The sequence below is a fragment of the Cebus imitator genome, unplaced genomic scaffold (assembly GCF_001604975.1).
Source record: "Cebus imitator isolate Cc_AM_T3 unplaced genomic scaffold, Cebus_imitator-1.0 Scaffold499, whole genome shotgun sequence".
NCBI lineage: Eukaryota > Metazoa > Chordata > Mammalia > Primates > Cebidae > Cebus > Cebus imitator.
Window position 1 is genome coordinate 956,188 of NW_016107814.1, and position 16,507 is coordinate 972,694.

The 16,507-nt window shown below is 42.7% G+C and overlaps 2 protein-coding genes across 3 annotated transcripts in view; one reads left to right on the forward strand and one right to left on the reverse strand.

The window, feature by feature from the left end:
- The first annotated feature begins 1,527 nt into the window (after positions 1–1,527).
- Positions 1,528–16,507, forward strand: part of DNA2 (DNA replication helicase/nuclease 2) — a 53,247-nt gene continuing 38,267 nt past the window's right edge. For both annotated transcript variants that reach the window (XM_017513694.2, XM_037733208.1), the window contains exons 1-5: positions 1,528–1,733; positions 3,518–3,700; positions 5,245–5,428; positions 8,504–8,649; positions 16,109–16,240. In XM_017513694.2, coding sequence (XP_017369183.1) covers positions 1,660–1,733; positions 3,518–3,700; positions 5,245–5,428; positions 8,504–8,649; positions 16,109–16,240 — 719 coding nt within the window. In that variant the 5' untranslated portion in view covers positions 1,528–1,659. The remainder of the gene's footprint in view (positions 1,734–3,517; positions 3,701–5,244; positions 5,429–8,503; positions 8,650–16,108; positions 16,241–16,507) is intronic.
- Positions 14,900–15,634, reverse strand: LOC108292678 (transmembrane protein 126A-like). The gene is given in 2 exon segments (XM_017513697.2): positions 14,900–15,105; positions 15,108–15,634. Coding segments are annotated over 2 exon segments (579 nt in total). The 5' UTR covers positions 15,520–15,634; the 3' UTR covers positions 14,900–14,938.

Sequence of the window (16,507 nt, forward strand, 5' to 3'; positions counted from 1 at the left end):
TCTCAAACTCCTAACCTCAGGTGATCCACCTGCCTTGGCCTCCCAAAGTGATGAGATTGTAGGTGTGAGCCACCAGGCCCCGTATGCTTTTCTTTTGTGTCATTGACATCCCATCAAGAGGTAGGAATTGTATTCCCTTCCCTTATATCTGGCTGAGTGGGCCTGTGACTACCGTGGAAGTGATGTTGTGTCACTTGGCAAAGCCACGTCATAAAGCTAAAACAAGTTCCACGTGGTCTTGAAACACTTGCTCTTGGAATCCAGATACTATGCTGTGAGAAAGCCAAGCAGCCTCTACAGAGGAATTACCAACTTTTTAGCCATCTGAGTAAATCATCTTCAAATCGGATCTTTCAGCCCTTACTAATGCTGTGTGGAACAGACAAACCTTCCCCACAGAATCCTGCCTAAATTGCAGATTCATAAGCTAAATAAATGATTGTTACTGTAAGCCACCAAGTTTTTGAGTTTAGTTGTGTTCTTTAGTGTTGCTTTTGTTTTTATATAGCATTGGATAAAGGGATCCATAAAAAACCTACAGCTAGCATCATACTTAATGCTGAAATAGTGAATGTTGCTGTGCACGGGCAGCACTTTGGGAGGCTGAGGTGGGCGGATCACAAGGTTAGGAGTTCGAGACCAGCCTGGCTAATATGGTGAAACCCCGTTTCTACTAGAAATAGAAAAATTAACCAGGCTTGGTGGCATGCGCCTGTAGTCCCAGCTACTTGGGAGGCTGAGGCAGGAGAATTGCTTGAACCTAGCAGGCAGGGGTTGCAGTGAGCCGAGATCTCGCCACTGCACTCCAGCCTGGGTAACAGAGTGAGACTCCGTCTCAAAAAAAAAAAAAAGAAAAACGTTTTGTAGATTTAATCATGGCATGATCAAGGAGTTCCTATCTGACAGTTTCTATATTCTCAATGAATTTTCTGAAGAAAAGAGGAGAAGCTGTTTTCCAGGGAGTGCACAATTCTGAAGGCTAACAAGGGATGCCTGGTTTTGGGCAACTACAAATGGTTTTTTTTTGAGACGGAGTTTCGCTCTTGTTACCCAGGCTGGAGTGCAATGGCGCGATCTCGGCTCACCGCAACCTCCGCCTCCTGGGTTCGGGCAATTCTCCTGCCTCAGCCTCCTGAGTAGCTGGGACTACGGACACGCGCCACCATGCCCAGCTAATTTTTTTTTTTTATAGTTTTAGTAGAGACGGGGTTTCACTATGTTGACCAGGATGGTCTCGATCTCTTGACCTTGTGATCCACCCGCCTGGGCCTCCCCAAGTGCTGGGATTACAGGCTTGAGCCACCGCGCCCGGCCCTGCAAATGGTTTTGTTGAAACTAAGCATGTGTCGGACACAGGTTGGAGTGTAAAGAGAGAAGGTAGGAGCGTTCAGTCTGCGTCAGATATGAAGACTCCCTGTATACCCAGTCCTAAGCATGGGAGCTTAGGCGGGGACCAGGGCCCTGCTGCTCAGGTGAGGCGCCCCAAGTGGAACGCGCCGGCGCGGGAGGGGTGGCCTGGCGCAGGTCTTTTGACCTCGGTGGATTGGCGCATGCGCAAGATGTGCGCAAACTCGCGCCTTTTTCCCTTTTCCGAGTTTGCTGCGTTGTCCCCGTTTCCGCTAGTTTTCCTGGCTACAGTTTGCTGTCCCTGTGTCCAGGATGGAGCCCCTGGACGAACTGGAGCTGCTGATGGAGAAGAGTTTTGGGGAGGAGGCTGCGCTGCCGGCGGAGCTGTGAGCGGAGCCGGGGGAGGGTTTGGGAACAAAGCGGGAGATTTGAAAGAAGGAGCGGGAGAGGCCGCTCTCACGCCGCCCCAGACTGACCCGGCCCGGGGCCCAGGGACCCCGCGCAGCTCCCCGGGCACCCGATGAGTCTCCGGAGCCAGGGCCCGCGTCTCAAGGTGTTCTTTAGGGCAACAGTCAGCTAGAGCCTGGACTCTCCCTCGCCCAGGAGTTTATTCTTTCCCTTGATATCACCGCTTTCCCTGATTTGGGGAGTTTCAGCCACTGAAATGTCTTTATGATAGGAAATTGCAACCGCCCTCGGCTTTCCTGGATTTTAGTTGGATTAATTTATCCTTGGGAGAACTCTGCACCCTCAGCATGGTGTATATAAATCTTCAGAGGAATTTAACCACGGTCATAATGTGGAATTATTTTCAATGTTATAGCAATAATGTTAATTAGCGTTGAGGGACTTTTGCGTTTGGGCTTTTGATCAGAAATATCTTTTGAGAAACATCTTTAAGGCATCATAACCAATCTTGGGAAATTCATGGCCTGAGACTAGGTGGAGTATTTGAGTAAAGCGTTTGCAAAACAATAGAATCTACAGTTGAGTAACAAAAGATAACTTATATGATAACGTGAAAGGCGTTTGGCGTTATCACTGGAGAGGTAATGACTGACAGTGGACCCTCCTTTGGCCCCTCACTGATGCCGCAGTCAAACAAGGAAGGTTTAAGAGGATTTAACATTTACTTAATAGGAGAAGGGCTGTTTTTACTTTTTTTGAGACCGACTCTCACTCTGTAGCCCAGGTTGGAGTGCAATGGCGCGATCTCGGCTCACCGCAACCTCTGCCTCCTGGGTTCAGGCAATTCTGCCTCAGCTGCCTGAGTAGCTGGGATTACAGGCACGCGCCACCTTGCCCAGCTAATTTTTTTTGTATTTTTAGTAGAGACGGGGTTTCACCGTGTTGACCAGGATGGTCTCGATCTCTTGACCTCGTGATTCACCCGCCTCGGCCTCCCAAAGTGCTGGGATTACAGGCTTGAGCCGCCGCGCCCGGCCCCAAATGATTTATAAGTACAATTCTGTGGCTCATGGTAGAACTTCAGCAAACCATGGACACTACATTTTTCCATTACATGAGTCTCATATTTACAAAAAGGATCATGTCTAACACATCTGCTTTTACTTGTACTTTGGGAAGGTTTGCACCAGTGGTAGAAATTTCTTGTTTAATATTATCCAGTTTATACTTTCTTCTTTTTTTCCTTTTACGCCCCAGAAATGGGATCTTTTTCTGTCGCTCAGGAAGGGGTGCAGTGGCATGATCATATCTCACTGCAGCCTCAAACTCCTGGTGCTCAAGCACCTCAGCCTCTTGAGTAGCTGGGACTATAGGCGTGCACCATCATCCTGGGCTTCCAGTTTATTCTTAATCCTCATTGCACTGGTGTCCCACAGAACTCCTTACAGAAATTAAAATAGAAAATCTCATCCCATGAGCATTTTTTAAATGGCATTACTTCTGGGAAGTATTTTTTTTTTAGATTTTTTTTTTTCTTTTCAGCAACGGATGAATAAAGTACACTGACAGGGGAGTTTTTATAATAGAAATTCTTCTGTGTTTTTGCTCTATTAATTTTACCTATTTTGGCTAAATGTCATTGCAATAGGTTTTCAGAAGAAAGAAACCTAGAAAACTGGAATATTGGTTTGTAGATAAAACAGATTGGATGGCTTCTTATTTCATGGTTGTGCTCAAATAGTTTTGTATGTGTGTGCTTTAGATTTCAGAAGAAAGTGGTAGCTTCCTTTCCTAGAACGGCTCTGAGCCGAGGAATGGATAACCGGTACCTGGTGTTGGCAATCAGTACTGTACAGAACAAAGAGGGAAACTGTGAAAAGCACCTGGTCATCACTGCTTCGCAGTCGCTAGAAAATAAAGAACTATGCATCCTTAGGAATGACTGGTAATTTTTATGCAACTTTGAGCACCAATTTGAGTCTTAAGGGTACCATCATAAAACTCATCAAATGGCTTCAGTGAATGTTACTATAATTTAATTGTTTAAAAGAGAGTAGATTTGATTCTAGCCTAATTCTGCATGAAAATTGTATCTATTACTCTTGTATCTCAAGTCTCGTATTCCAAAAATTGACTTTTGTTGTCATTTGAAAATCATTTACAAAGTACATGAGTACTTCCTATTTCCCAATACATTCTAATATTGCAGTTTAAACTCATGTTAGTTTTAACTAAGAGCAAAATTAATTAAAACATATGAACGTTCTTAGGCCTTAGATTTTTCTACTTAAAGTGTGATATGTGAGGTAGATGCAGAAAAGCTAGAGGTCTAACTTTGGCGCTTTGTCTAGGCTGTTAGTTTGAACTAGTTCAATATGATATTATTGCTACACTGGGTTTGGCTTCATGCTTCAAGCCTTGTAGAAGCTGTAGATTTCCTGTAAGTCTTAAGACTAAATTAATTATTAAAATAACCCAATTCATAATTGGAGCTATTGTATTACATTAGCAAAGATTTGATAGCTTTTGCAATAGACCTTGCTGTCACTAAGTCCTTTTTCTCTTTGGGATTTATAGAAGATCTTTGACTTTTCTCACATGTATTTGACACATAGTAAGGAGTAGAGTGACTAGGAGCTGATTTAGAAGACTATATCCTAGGCTGGGCATGGTGGCTCATGCCTTTAATCCCAGCACTTTGGGAGGATGAGGCGGGTGGATCACCTGAGTCAGGAGTTCGAGACCAGCCTGGCCAACTTGGTAAAACCCCGTCTCTACTAAAAAAATACAAAAATTAGCTGGGCATGGTGGCACACGCCTGTAGTCCCAGCTACTCGGGACATTGAGGCAGAAGAATTGCCTGAACCCAGGAGGCGGAGGTTGCGGTGAGCCGAGATAGTGCCATTGCATTCCAGCCTGGATAACAAGAGCAAAACTCCGTCTAAAAAAAAAAAAAAAAAAAAAGACCCAGAAATTTAGAAATGATTTTTTTCTTTTTTTTCTTCAGGTAAAATACTTATTTATTTTTTTTGAAGCCTCCTAAATATATATACCATATATATGATATATGTACAGTATATGATATATAGTATATATATTATACACACACACACACATATATATATATATATATACATATTTTTTGAGATGGAGTCTCAGTGTGTCACCCAGGCTGGAGTGCAGTGGCACAATCTCGGCTCACTGCAACCTGTATCTCCTGGTTTCAAGTGATTCTCCTGCCTCAGCCTCCCGAGTAGCTGGGAATACAGGCACATGCCACCACACCCAGTTAATTTTTGTATTTTTAGTAGAAACGGGGTTTCACCATGTTGGCCAGGCTGGTTTTGAACTCCTGACCTCGTGATCTGCCCACCTTGGCCTCCCACAGTGCTGGGATAACAGACATGAGCCACCGCTCCCGGCCCCTAGTGTGTTTAAATGTAGGAAGCTAAACAATGTATTTATACTTTAACTTTGCTTTATTTTCAGGTGTTCTGTATCAGTAGAACCAGGAGATATCATACATTTGGAGGGAGACTGCACAGCTGATACTTGGATAATAGATAAAGATTTTGGATATTTGATTTTGTATCCAGACATGCTGATTTCTGGCACAAGCATAGCCAGTAGTATTCGATGTATGAGAAGAGCTGTCCTGAGTGAAACTTTTAGGGTAAATAATAGTAACAGTTAATATTTCTGCAGGGTCTGAGAGTTTACAGAGTACTGTTACATTCCTTGTTTCACTTAATCCTTCCAGCAGCCCCAAAAAATAAATGGTATTAATCAGCTGCATTTTATAGATGAGGAAAATGGGCTCAGAGAGATTAAGTGACTTACCCATAGTCACGTAACTATGAAGTGGCAGTGCTGAGACTAAAGGCCAGCTTCCTGAGTCCTTTGAGTCTTGTTTAGGGCTTAATAAGATAAGTAATTATAATAAAAAAAATGATAAACTTTTAAATTTAAACACACCTAGACACAATTCCAAACTTGGCTTCATGTGATTCCCACTAAACTTCTACATTTTTAGAAGTCTCTTCTAAAAAATGTATTTTAGGGCTAGGTGGGGTGGCTCATGCCTATAATCTCAGCACTTTGGGAGGCTGAGGTGGGCAGATCACGAGGTCAGGAGTTCGAAACCAGCCTGGCCAACATGGTGAAACCCCATCTCTACTAAAAATATAAAAATTAGCTGGGTGTGGTAGTGTGCTCCCGTGATCCCAGGTACTCAGGAGGCTAAGACAGGAGAATCACTTGAACCTGGGAGACAGAGGTTGCAGTGAGCTGAGATCACACCACTGCACTCCAACCTGGGTTACAGAGCAAGACTCCATCTCAAAAACAAACAAAATGTATTTTGGGCTATTTCAAACATACAAAGAAATGATTGTAATAAACACCCATGTACCCAACACCCAGGTTTTTATTTATTTTTCTTGAAACGTGGTTTTATTTCATTTTGAGACATAGTCTCACTGTGTCACCTAGGCTGTAGTGCAGTGAGTCACTGAAGCCTTGACCTCCCAGGCTTAAGTGATCTTCCCACCTCAACCTGCTGAGTAGCCGGGACTTATAGGCATGAGCCACTGTGCTCTGCCTGAGTAAGTTTTTTTTTTTTTTTTGAGACGGAGTTTCACTCATGTTACCCAGGCTGGAGTACAATGGCGCGATCTCGGCTCACTGCAACCTCCGCCTCCTGGGTTCAGGCGATTCTCCTGCCTCAGCCTCCTGAGTAGCTGGGATTACAGGCACGCACTACCATGCCCAGCTAATTTTTTGTATTTTTAGTAGAGACGGGGTTTCACCATGTTGACCAGGATGCTCTCGATCTCTTGACATCGTGATCCACCCGCCTCAGCCTCCCAAAGTGCTGGGATTACAGGCGTGAGCCACCGCGCCCGGCCTGAATATTAAGTTTTAAAAAACTTTTTTTTTTTTAATAAAATTTTGACTCACATAGAACTTGAAAAATAGCACAGAGAGTTCCTCTGTCATTTAATTTTTAAAATTTCTGCTGAATATTTTGATGAACTTCATCTAGTTTTTTGGTGAACTTCCATCTAGTGTTTTGGTAGCTTCAACAGAGATTTCTAGGCTAATAGAAGAGTTAATCAGGATATGAAGTACTGTTTCTTTCTGAGTGGAGAAAAATTTCTTGCCAAAAATCTCTACTGTAGGTTAAAAAAATTTTTTTATTCTTCCCAAATATTACTGCTAAGTAGGTTTGAATGGTATCTTTTTTTCTTTTAAGATGGAAACTTGCTCCGTCGCCTAGGATGGAATGCAGTGGCATGATCTTGGCTCACCACAGCCTCCGCCTCCTGGATTCAAGCAATTCTCCTGCCTTAGCCTTCTGAGTATCTGGGATTACAGGCGCGCACCACCACGCCCAGCTAGTTTTGTATTTTTAGTAGAGACAGGGTTTCACCATGTTGGTCAGGCTGAACTCGAAGTCCTGGCTCAAATGATCTGCCTGCTTTGGCCTCCCAAAGTGCTGGGATTACAGGTGTGAGCCACCGTGCCTGGCCTTGAATGGTATCTTTTACTTACATGAGTTTATCATCTATGTATGCCTTTATTGACTTTTTTTTTTTTTTTTTTGAGACAGAGTTTCACTCTTGTTGCCCAGGCGGGAGTGCAATGGTGTGATCTAGGCTCACCACAACTTCTGCTTCCCGGGTTCAAGCCATTCTCTTGCCTCAGCCTCCCAAGTAGCTGGGATTACAGGCATGCGCCACTACGGTCAGCTGATTGTATTCTTAGTAGAGATAGGGTTTCTTCATGTTGGTCAGGCTGGTCTTGAACTCCCAACATCAAGTGATCCACCCGACTCAGCCTCTGAAAGTGCTGGGATTACAAGCATGAGCCACTGTGCCGGCTTTTTATTTTTTATTATTTTTGAGACGGAGTCTCACTTTGTCGCCCGGCTGGAGTATAGTGGTGTCAACTTGGCTCACTGCAGCCTATGCCTCCTGGGTTCAAGCTGTTCTCCTGCTTCAGCCTCCTGAGTAGCTGGGACTATAGGCATGCGCTACCATGCCCAGCTAATTTTTTTGTATTTTTACTAGAGACAGGGTTTCACCATGCTGGCCAGGATGATCTCGATTTCTTGACCTCATGATCTGCCTTCCTCAGCCTCCTAAAATGCTGGGATTACAGGCCTGAGCCACCGTGCCCGGTCTATTGACTTTCCTGTTGGGTAGATTATCAAGTGAAGAGAACAATACTTTAAAAAAATGTTAATTATTTGAAAATATTTTAAAGTTTTGAATATTGGTTATTTTAATTTTTTTTTAAATGGAGAATGTTGATTTTAAAAGTAGCTCATACTCAGCCTGACCAACATGGTGAAACCCTGTCTCTACTAAAAATACAAAAAAAAAGTTAGCTGGGCATGTTGACACACACCTGTAATTCCAGCTGCTCAGGAGGTTGAGGCATGAGAATCATTTGAACCTGGGAGGTGAAGGTTGCAGTGAGCTGAGATCATGCCACTGTGCTTCAGCCTGGGTGACAGAGCAAGACTCTGTTTAAAAAAAAGTAACTCATACATTAATTCAGATAATTCTGAATAGAAGAAAGTGATGTAATTATAATTCCTCCCACCAGAAAAAAAATTGTTTAATATTTTGGCATTTGTCTTACCAGTGCATTTTGGCTATGGTGGTTTAGTAGATTGGGTAATAAATATATAACTGTGTCTGTTAATATGCTGTGAAATAAATTGTGTGATTTGTTTTTACAGAGCTCAGAGCCAGCCACACGCCAAATGCTGATTGGTACGGTTCTCCATGAGGTATTTCAAAAAGCAATAAGTAATAACTTTGCTCCAGAAAAGCTACAAGAACTTGCTTTTCAAACAATTCAAGAAATAAGGCATTTGAAGGAAATGTAAGTAGTTATAAGAACTGCCGGTATAATTTTATTATACAACTTCTGTTCTAGAAACGATAAAGTTTTTATATATTAGACTATCCAATATAAATTAGTGTAATATAGAATGCAGATTTCACAGTTCCAGTACACTACTGGAACTCTATGAAGCGTTTCTGAAATTGCGCAATAGGAATTTTTTGGGTAAAAATACCTAAATATTCTGTGGATGTACATAGCAGATTCCTTAACTACTTTCAGAGAATGTATAAATAACTTTTTTGCATTAGTTCTAGAAACAGTGTGATATACTGAGAAGTAATGCAGCTTTGCAGTTTTTTGGTGGGGGAGATGGGGGTCTTGCTATGCTGTCCAGGCTATACTCAAACTAGGGCTCATGTGTTTCTCCCCACCTCAGCCTCCTGAGGTACATGCAACCATGCCAGGCCTGGTTTTTTCAGTGTTTTGTTTTGTTTTTTCTTGTTTTGAGATGAAATCTTGCTCTGTCACTCAGGCTGGAGTATAGTGGCATGATCTCAGCTTGCTATGACCTCTGCCTCCCAGGTTCAAGCTATTCTCCAGCCTCAGCCTCCCAGGTGGCTGGGATTACAGGTGTGCACCTTCATGCTCAGCAAATTTTTGCATTTTTAGTAGAGATGGGGTTTCATCATGTTGGCCAGGATGGTCTCGATCTCCTGACCATGTGATCCTCTTGCTTCGGCCTCCCAAAGTGCTGGGATTACAGGCGTGAGCTACCGTGCCCGGCCCTAAAAATACTTTTGAAACCTGGCATATGTCAGGTACTGTGTTAAGTGCTTTTAGACATCTTATGCAACCTGATAGCAGCTTGTTTGTAAATCAAGGAACAAGCACAGAGAAGTTGGAGCTTGCTCATGGCCGCAAAGCATGGCAATCAAAACATCAATAGATTGATTTAAGAAAGTTTTGGCTTTGTTCATTGAGTTTCACTTATCTCCTTATTTGCCACTTTGCATTTCAAACTTTTGCCTTTTTTTGAGACCCTAATCAGCATATAGTAATGTGTAATCTGTTGTGTATTATATTGATTATCTATTGCCATGAAACAAATTATAGCAAAACTTAGTGGCTTAAAATGACAAATATCTGTTATCTCAGTTTCTGTAGGTTGGAAATTGGAAAGTGGCTTACTTAGCTTTGTGGTTCTTCCATGTGGGTCTTTTATTTGGGGCTGCAGTCATTTGAAGACTGGATTTGGGTGGGAGGCTCTGCTTCCAAGATGGTTCACTCACTCACGTGTTGGCAGGAGGTTTCAGTTCCTCTCCATAGAGCTGCTAGATGTGTCCTTGTGACACAGCAGCTGCTTCCTCCAGGTGGAATGGACCAAGAAAGAGAGCAAGCAAGAAGCCACAATGCTTTTTACAGCCTAGTATTTGACTGTACATTGTCACTTAATTTTTTTTTTTTATTTGTTAGGTGCAAGTCACTTAAGTCCAACTCTCCCTAAAGGGTAGATGACTTAGGTAGCATGTTTTGAGGGGAGAATCAGATAATTTGTGAGGGTATTTTATTCTTTTTTTTTTTTGAGATGGAGTTTCACTCTGTTGGCCAGGCTGGAATGCAATGGCACAATCTCAGCTTACTGCAACCTTTGCCTCCTGGGTTCAAGCAATTCTCTTGCCTCAGCCTCCCGAGTAGCTGGGATTACAGGCACCAACCACCACGCCCAGCTAATTTTTGTTTCAGTAGAGATGGGGTTTCACCATGTTGGCCAGGGTGGTCTTGAACTTCTGACCTCAGGCGATCTGCCCACCTCGGCCTTCCAAAGTGTGGGGATTACAGGCGTGAGCCAGCACGCCTGGTCTGTATATGATCTTGAACCACATGTTTTGAAATATTTATATACTGGAATGGCTCAATCAAGCTAATTAACATATGTATTGCCTTCTATACATTTTATTTTTGTGGTGAGAGCTGTTAAAATCTACTCTCAGGCCGGACGAAGTGGCTCACGTATGTAATCCCAGCACTTTGGGAGGCCGAGGCAGGTGAATCACGAGGTCAGGAGTTCAAGACCAGCCTGACCAACATGGTGAAACCTCGTCTCTACTAAAAATACAAAAATTAGCCAGGCATGGTGCTGGGTGCCTGTAATCCCAGCTACTTGGGAGGCTGAGGCAGGACAATTGCTTGAACCCGGGAGGCGGAGCTTGCGGTTAGCCGAGATCGTGCCATTGCAGTCCAGCCTGGGCCGCAGAGCGAGACTCTGTCCCCGCCCACCCCCTCAAAAAAAAACTACTCTCTTTGAGATGGAGTTTCGCTCTGTCACCCAAGGTAGAGTACACCCAAGTGATCTCAGCTCAATGCAACCTCCCCTTCCCGGGTTCAAGTGATTCTTGTGCCTCCTCCTCCCAAGTAGCTGGGACTACAGTTGCGCACCACTATGCCTGGTTAATTTTTTAAATTTTTTGTAGAGATGAGATTTCGCCATGTTGACCAGGCTGGTCTCCAACTCGTGGGCTCAAAGATTTACCTGCCTTAGCCTCCCAAGGTTCTGAGATTATAGGTGTGTGCCACTCCACCTGGCCAAGAATTTTATTTTACATAACCACGTGTAACATTGATATAATACTTTTATCTTCAGTTTTACCAAGAGTCCAATAATGTCCTTTATAGAATTTTTTTTCCTTCAATACAGGATTCAGTCTGGGTGCATTTATTTTTTTGTTTTTTGAGATGGAGTTTCCTTCTTTTTGCCCAGGCTGGAGTGCAATGAGTGCAATGGCAGCATCTCGGCTCACTGCAACCTCTGGCTCCTGGGTTCAAGTGATTCTCTTGCCTCAGCCTCTTGGGTAGCTGGGATTACAGCCATGTGCCACCACACCCAGCTAATTTTGTGTTTGTAGTAGAGAGGGGGTTTCTCCAATTTGTTCAGGCTGGTCTCAAACTCCTGACCTCAAGTGATCCACTCGCCTCGGCCTCCCAAAGTGCTGGGATTACAGCCGTGAGCCACCACGCCCAGCCACATTTCTTTTTTTTTTTTTTTTTTTTTTTTTTTGTTACCCAGGCTGGAGTGCAATGGCGTGGTCTCGGCTCACTGTAACCTCCGCCTCCTGGGTTCAGGCAATTCTCCTGCCTCAGCCTCCTGAGTAGCTGGGATTATAGGCATGTGCCACCATGCCCAGCTAATTTTTTGTATTTTTAGTAGAGACAGGGTTTCACCATGTTGACCAGGATGGTCTTGATCTCTTGACCTCGTGATCCACCTGCCTCAGCCTCCCAAAGTGCTGGGATTACAGGCGTGAGCCACCGCGCCCAGCCTTTTTTTTTCTTTTTTAAGTACATTCTGGAGGCCTAAGTCTGGGTGCATTTAAAATTTATTATTATTATTATTATTTTTTGAGACCCGGGCTAGGGTGCTCTGTCACCCAGGCTAGAGTGCAGTGGCACAATATTGGCTCATTGCAACTTCCACCTCTTGGGTTGAAGCCATCCTCCCACCACAGCCTCCCGAGTAGCTGGAATTACAGGCACATGCTACTAGGCCCGACTAATTTTTTTGTATTTTTAGTGAAGACAGGGTTTCACCATGTTTACAAGGCTGATCTTGAACTCCTGACCTCAAGCGATCCACCCTTCTCGGCCTCCCAACGTTCTGGGATTATAGGCGAGAGCCACCATGCCTGTCCTAAAATTTCGATACATATTACCAAATTTCTCTGTATAGACATTGTCCCAGTTTACATTTCTACTGGCAGTATATGAAACCTTGTGAGACCAGATGCTCATCCACATCATTTTTAATTAGAAGCTGCCTGATTTCAAACAGCCTTTTGCAAGCATAACCTTTACCTTGAGTAGCCTAACTCTGTTTTTCTGTGCATCTCTTTGGGTGCTTTGGTATTAGCAGTGGCTTCCTGGCTTGAGGAATTTTAGCTTCTCTTTAACCTGAGGTGGCTATTTTGTGTAAGATAATTTTGGCAGAGCTAGCATTGCTAATTTTGTCTTTTCTATTGGACTGGCTCTCCCAGAGGGCTGACACAACTCTCTTCTCTGTCAGTGGTAAACTGGATGTGTCAGAAATGTAGGAAAGTAACAGCTTATAAAATTTGGTGTTAGAAATATTGCACAGTTGTATGGTAAATGTGTAGTATCCTGAAGTCTCCATGTCTGATGAATGTGTTATTACGGCGTCCCCTTAAGCGTGTGAGAAAAATTATAAACTTGTTACCTTTTGAAAGAAATTTGCAGCTTGTGGGAGGCTATGCTTATACTCAAATGAACTCAGGCCTGCAGGGAGAGAATAATGGCAGTGAATTTTGATAGCACAGTATAGAAGGAAGCATCATAAGGGTTAAGAACTCAAGTTGCAGGTCTAGAGGCAGAAGAATTGCTTGAACTCCAGAGGCGGAGGTTGCAGTGAGCCGATATCGCACCAGGGCACTGCTGTCTGGGTGACAGAGTAAGACTTCATTAAAAAAAACAAAAACAAAAACAAAAAAAAAAACACTCAAGTTGCAAGTCTAGAGCTGTGTATTCTTTGGAAGTAATATAACTTCTTTTTTCTTTGAGACGGAGTCTCACTCTGTTGCTCAGGCTGGAGTGCAGTGGCATGATCTTGGCTCACTACAACCTCTGCTTCTAGGGTTCAAGTGATTATCATGCCTCAGCCTCCTGAGTAGTTGGAATTACAGGTGCGTGCCACTATGCCCAACTAATTTTTGTATTTTTCTTTAATTTTTTAAAAAAATTATTTATTTTATCTTTTTGAGATGGAGTTTTGCTCTTGTTGCCCATGCTGGAGTACGATCATGCAAATTCAGCTCACTGCAGCCTCCACCTCCCAGGTTCAAGCCTCAGACTCCTTAGTAGCTGGGACTACAGGTGTGCACCAATACGCCCAGCTAATTTTTGTATTTTTAGTAGAGACTGGGTTTTACAGTGTTGGCCAGGCTGGTCTTGAACTCCTGACCTCAGGTGATCCACCTGCCTTGGCCTTCCAAAATGCTGGGATTACAGGTGGGAGCCCGCCTGGCCTTATTTTCTATGTTTTAGTTTCTCCAGCCAGAAAATGGAGGTGACAATAATAGCACCTCTCTCATAGAGTTACAATGAAGGTTGAAGGCATTTATTCATATGAGGCACTGGGAATGGTGCTGATCTATAGTCAGCACTGTCTTTGTTGTTATCATCATGGTCTTTATACCTTAATAATTTTTTTTTTCCTTTCTGAATCTCCCTCTGCTGCCCAAGCTGGAGTGCAGTAGTACGATCTCAGCTCACTGCAACCTCTGCCTCCTGGGTTCCAGTGATTCTCCTGCCTCAGCCTTCCGAGTGGGTGGGATTACAGGTGTGCGCCACCACGTCCCACTAATTTTTTTGTATTTTTAGTAGAGATGGGGTTTCAGCATGTTGGCCAGGCTGGTCTCAAACTCCTGACCTCTAGTGATCCTCCCACCTCAACCTCCCAAAGTGCTGGGATTACAGGTGTGAGCCACTGCGCCCAGCCTCTATCTTAATGAGTTCTTAACATCAGCTAAGTGCTTTACATACATTGTTCTATTTAATCCTCAGACTAACTTTGTAAGGTACTTATCATCTTCTCCTTACAGATGAGGAAACAGGCTTGATTAACACTAATCTTAGTCATACATCTGGTTAGTGCAGAGTTAGGATTCAGTCCTAGGTGTGATCTGACATACAAACTTATATGCTTCGACCACCCTAGTTATTAAGATTGGGGGGGCTTAAATATAAAGAAGGCTGGAATAATCATCCTAGGAGGGGAAGTCTATAAGAGCAGTTCTTAAAACTTTTTGCTCTCAGGACCTCTTTATGCTAAAAAATTATTAAGGACTGTAAAGAGCTTTTGCTTATGTGGGCTATATCCATGATTAATTGCTATAATAGAAGTCAAAACTGAGATGTTTATTAATTCATTTGAAATTAAAATGTGTATTCATTTTTGTTGTTGTTGTTGAGACAGAATCTTGCTCTCTTGCCCAGGCTGGAATACAGTGGCATGATCTCGGCTCACTGCAACCTCCGCCTCCTGGGTTCAATTGATTTTCCTGCCTCAGCTTCCCTAGTAGCTGGGATTATAAGCATGAGCCACCAGGCCTGGCTAATTTTTGTGTTTTTAAGTAGAGACGGGGTTTCACCATGTTGGTCAGGCTGGTGACCAACATGACCCCAAGTGATCCACCTGCCTCAGCCTCCCAAAATGCTGGGATTACAGACATTATCCACCTCGCCCAACTCATTACAGGTGTCCATTTTTTTTTGTTAGTTTTTACTATTTTATTTTTGTGTACATATTTGTTTAAAATCAGTGATTTTCTTGGCCAGGTTCAGGTAAGTGAAGGGCCTTTATAAGTAGTTGATATTGTTTAGACCCAAGGTATGCTGAAAACACAGTCTGCAGCAGAATAGGAAATAACATCTTCCTAAAGACAGGCTTAGAAACTCTAAGCCAGTAACTTAAGATGTTCCCTTTGGTAACAGAGCTGTTTCATACCTGGCTGCTAGGCTACCATTTACAGGTAAAGCTAAGAAAATAGGGTATAGACCACCAGCAAGAAGACCAACCAGTCCACTACGTGTTGCGGTACAGGTTTCGCAATTCATATCACCTGTTATCAAAGGAATATCTACAAAACCTCTGTAAGTTATTTTTGTTGTAAAGAAAGGGATCACTGCCATTGGTAAGGTAGAAGCTATACGAGCCTTTGTCACATTCAAGACGCGTCGAAAAAGACTGTTTCCTATGAGGCCACAGAGAGCAGCATTTAATCCAACGTAAACTGATCCATTTTCAAGTAGATTCCTTTCTGCTTCTGGAAGCTGGTTAATTTTTCTGTTTATGATTTCAAAAATGTTTTCCTGGTTATTGGATTCATAATTTTCCATTTTGAGCCTTATGCTCTCCTCCCACTAGCCTGTGGGTGCCTCCTCAGGTCTTCCGCAGCCACCCCGGAGGTCACTACAGCTCTACTTGCCTGAGCGCAGCCATCTTTGGCTGACACGTGACTCGGCCTCAACCATTTTTAAGGGTACATTTCAGAGGCAAAGTACATTCACCTTGTTGTACAACCATCACTCCATCTATCTCCAGAACTCTTTGCATTTTTCCAAACTGAAGCTCTGTACCCTTGAAACAATAACCCCCATTCTTTCCTCCTCCCATCTTCTTTGCACCCTCCATTCTACTTTCTGTATCTATGATTTTGACTACTGTAGGTACCTCATATGAATATTAGTCCTTTATGACTGGCCTGTTGCACTTAGCATAATGTCCTGAAGGTTCTTCCATGTTGTAGCATATGTCAGAATTCCCTTTCTTTTTATAGCTGAATAATATTGGATTGTGTGGAGTGTGCCACATTTGGTTTATCCATTCATTGGCTGATGAATAGTTGGGTTGCTTATTTGTATGCTTTTGTCCCCATTTACTTTTCTCATATTTATACTTTCATATTTACTATCACATTTTTGGCAGGTACCGCTTAAATCTAAATCAAGATGAAATAAAACAAGAAGTAGAGGACTACCTTCCTGCATTTTGTAAATGGGCAGGAGATTATATGCATAAGAACAGTTCAACTGACTTCCCTCAGATGCAGCTCTCTCTGTAAGAAACACATTTTGTTTATATAGTCTTCATATTTTTAGACCAGGATGCTATTCTGGGTGTTGAATCAAAGCTTTTAAAAGATTGAGCATTACAATTAGCCTTTTTACTTGCTTATTTTATAAATTACGGTCCTAAGTATCTTTCCATGACAAAAAAGAACCCAGTGAACAGAAAATTTTATTTTCATTATTAAAGATAGCCTGTTTTTTTTTTTTTTTTTTTTTTTTTTTTTTTTTTTTTTTTTTTTTTTTTTTTTTTTTTTTT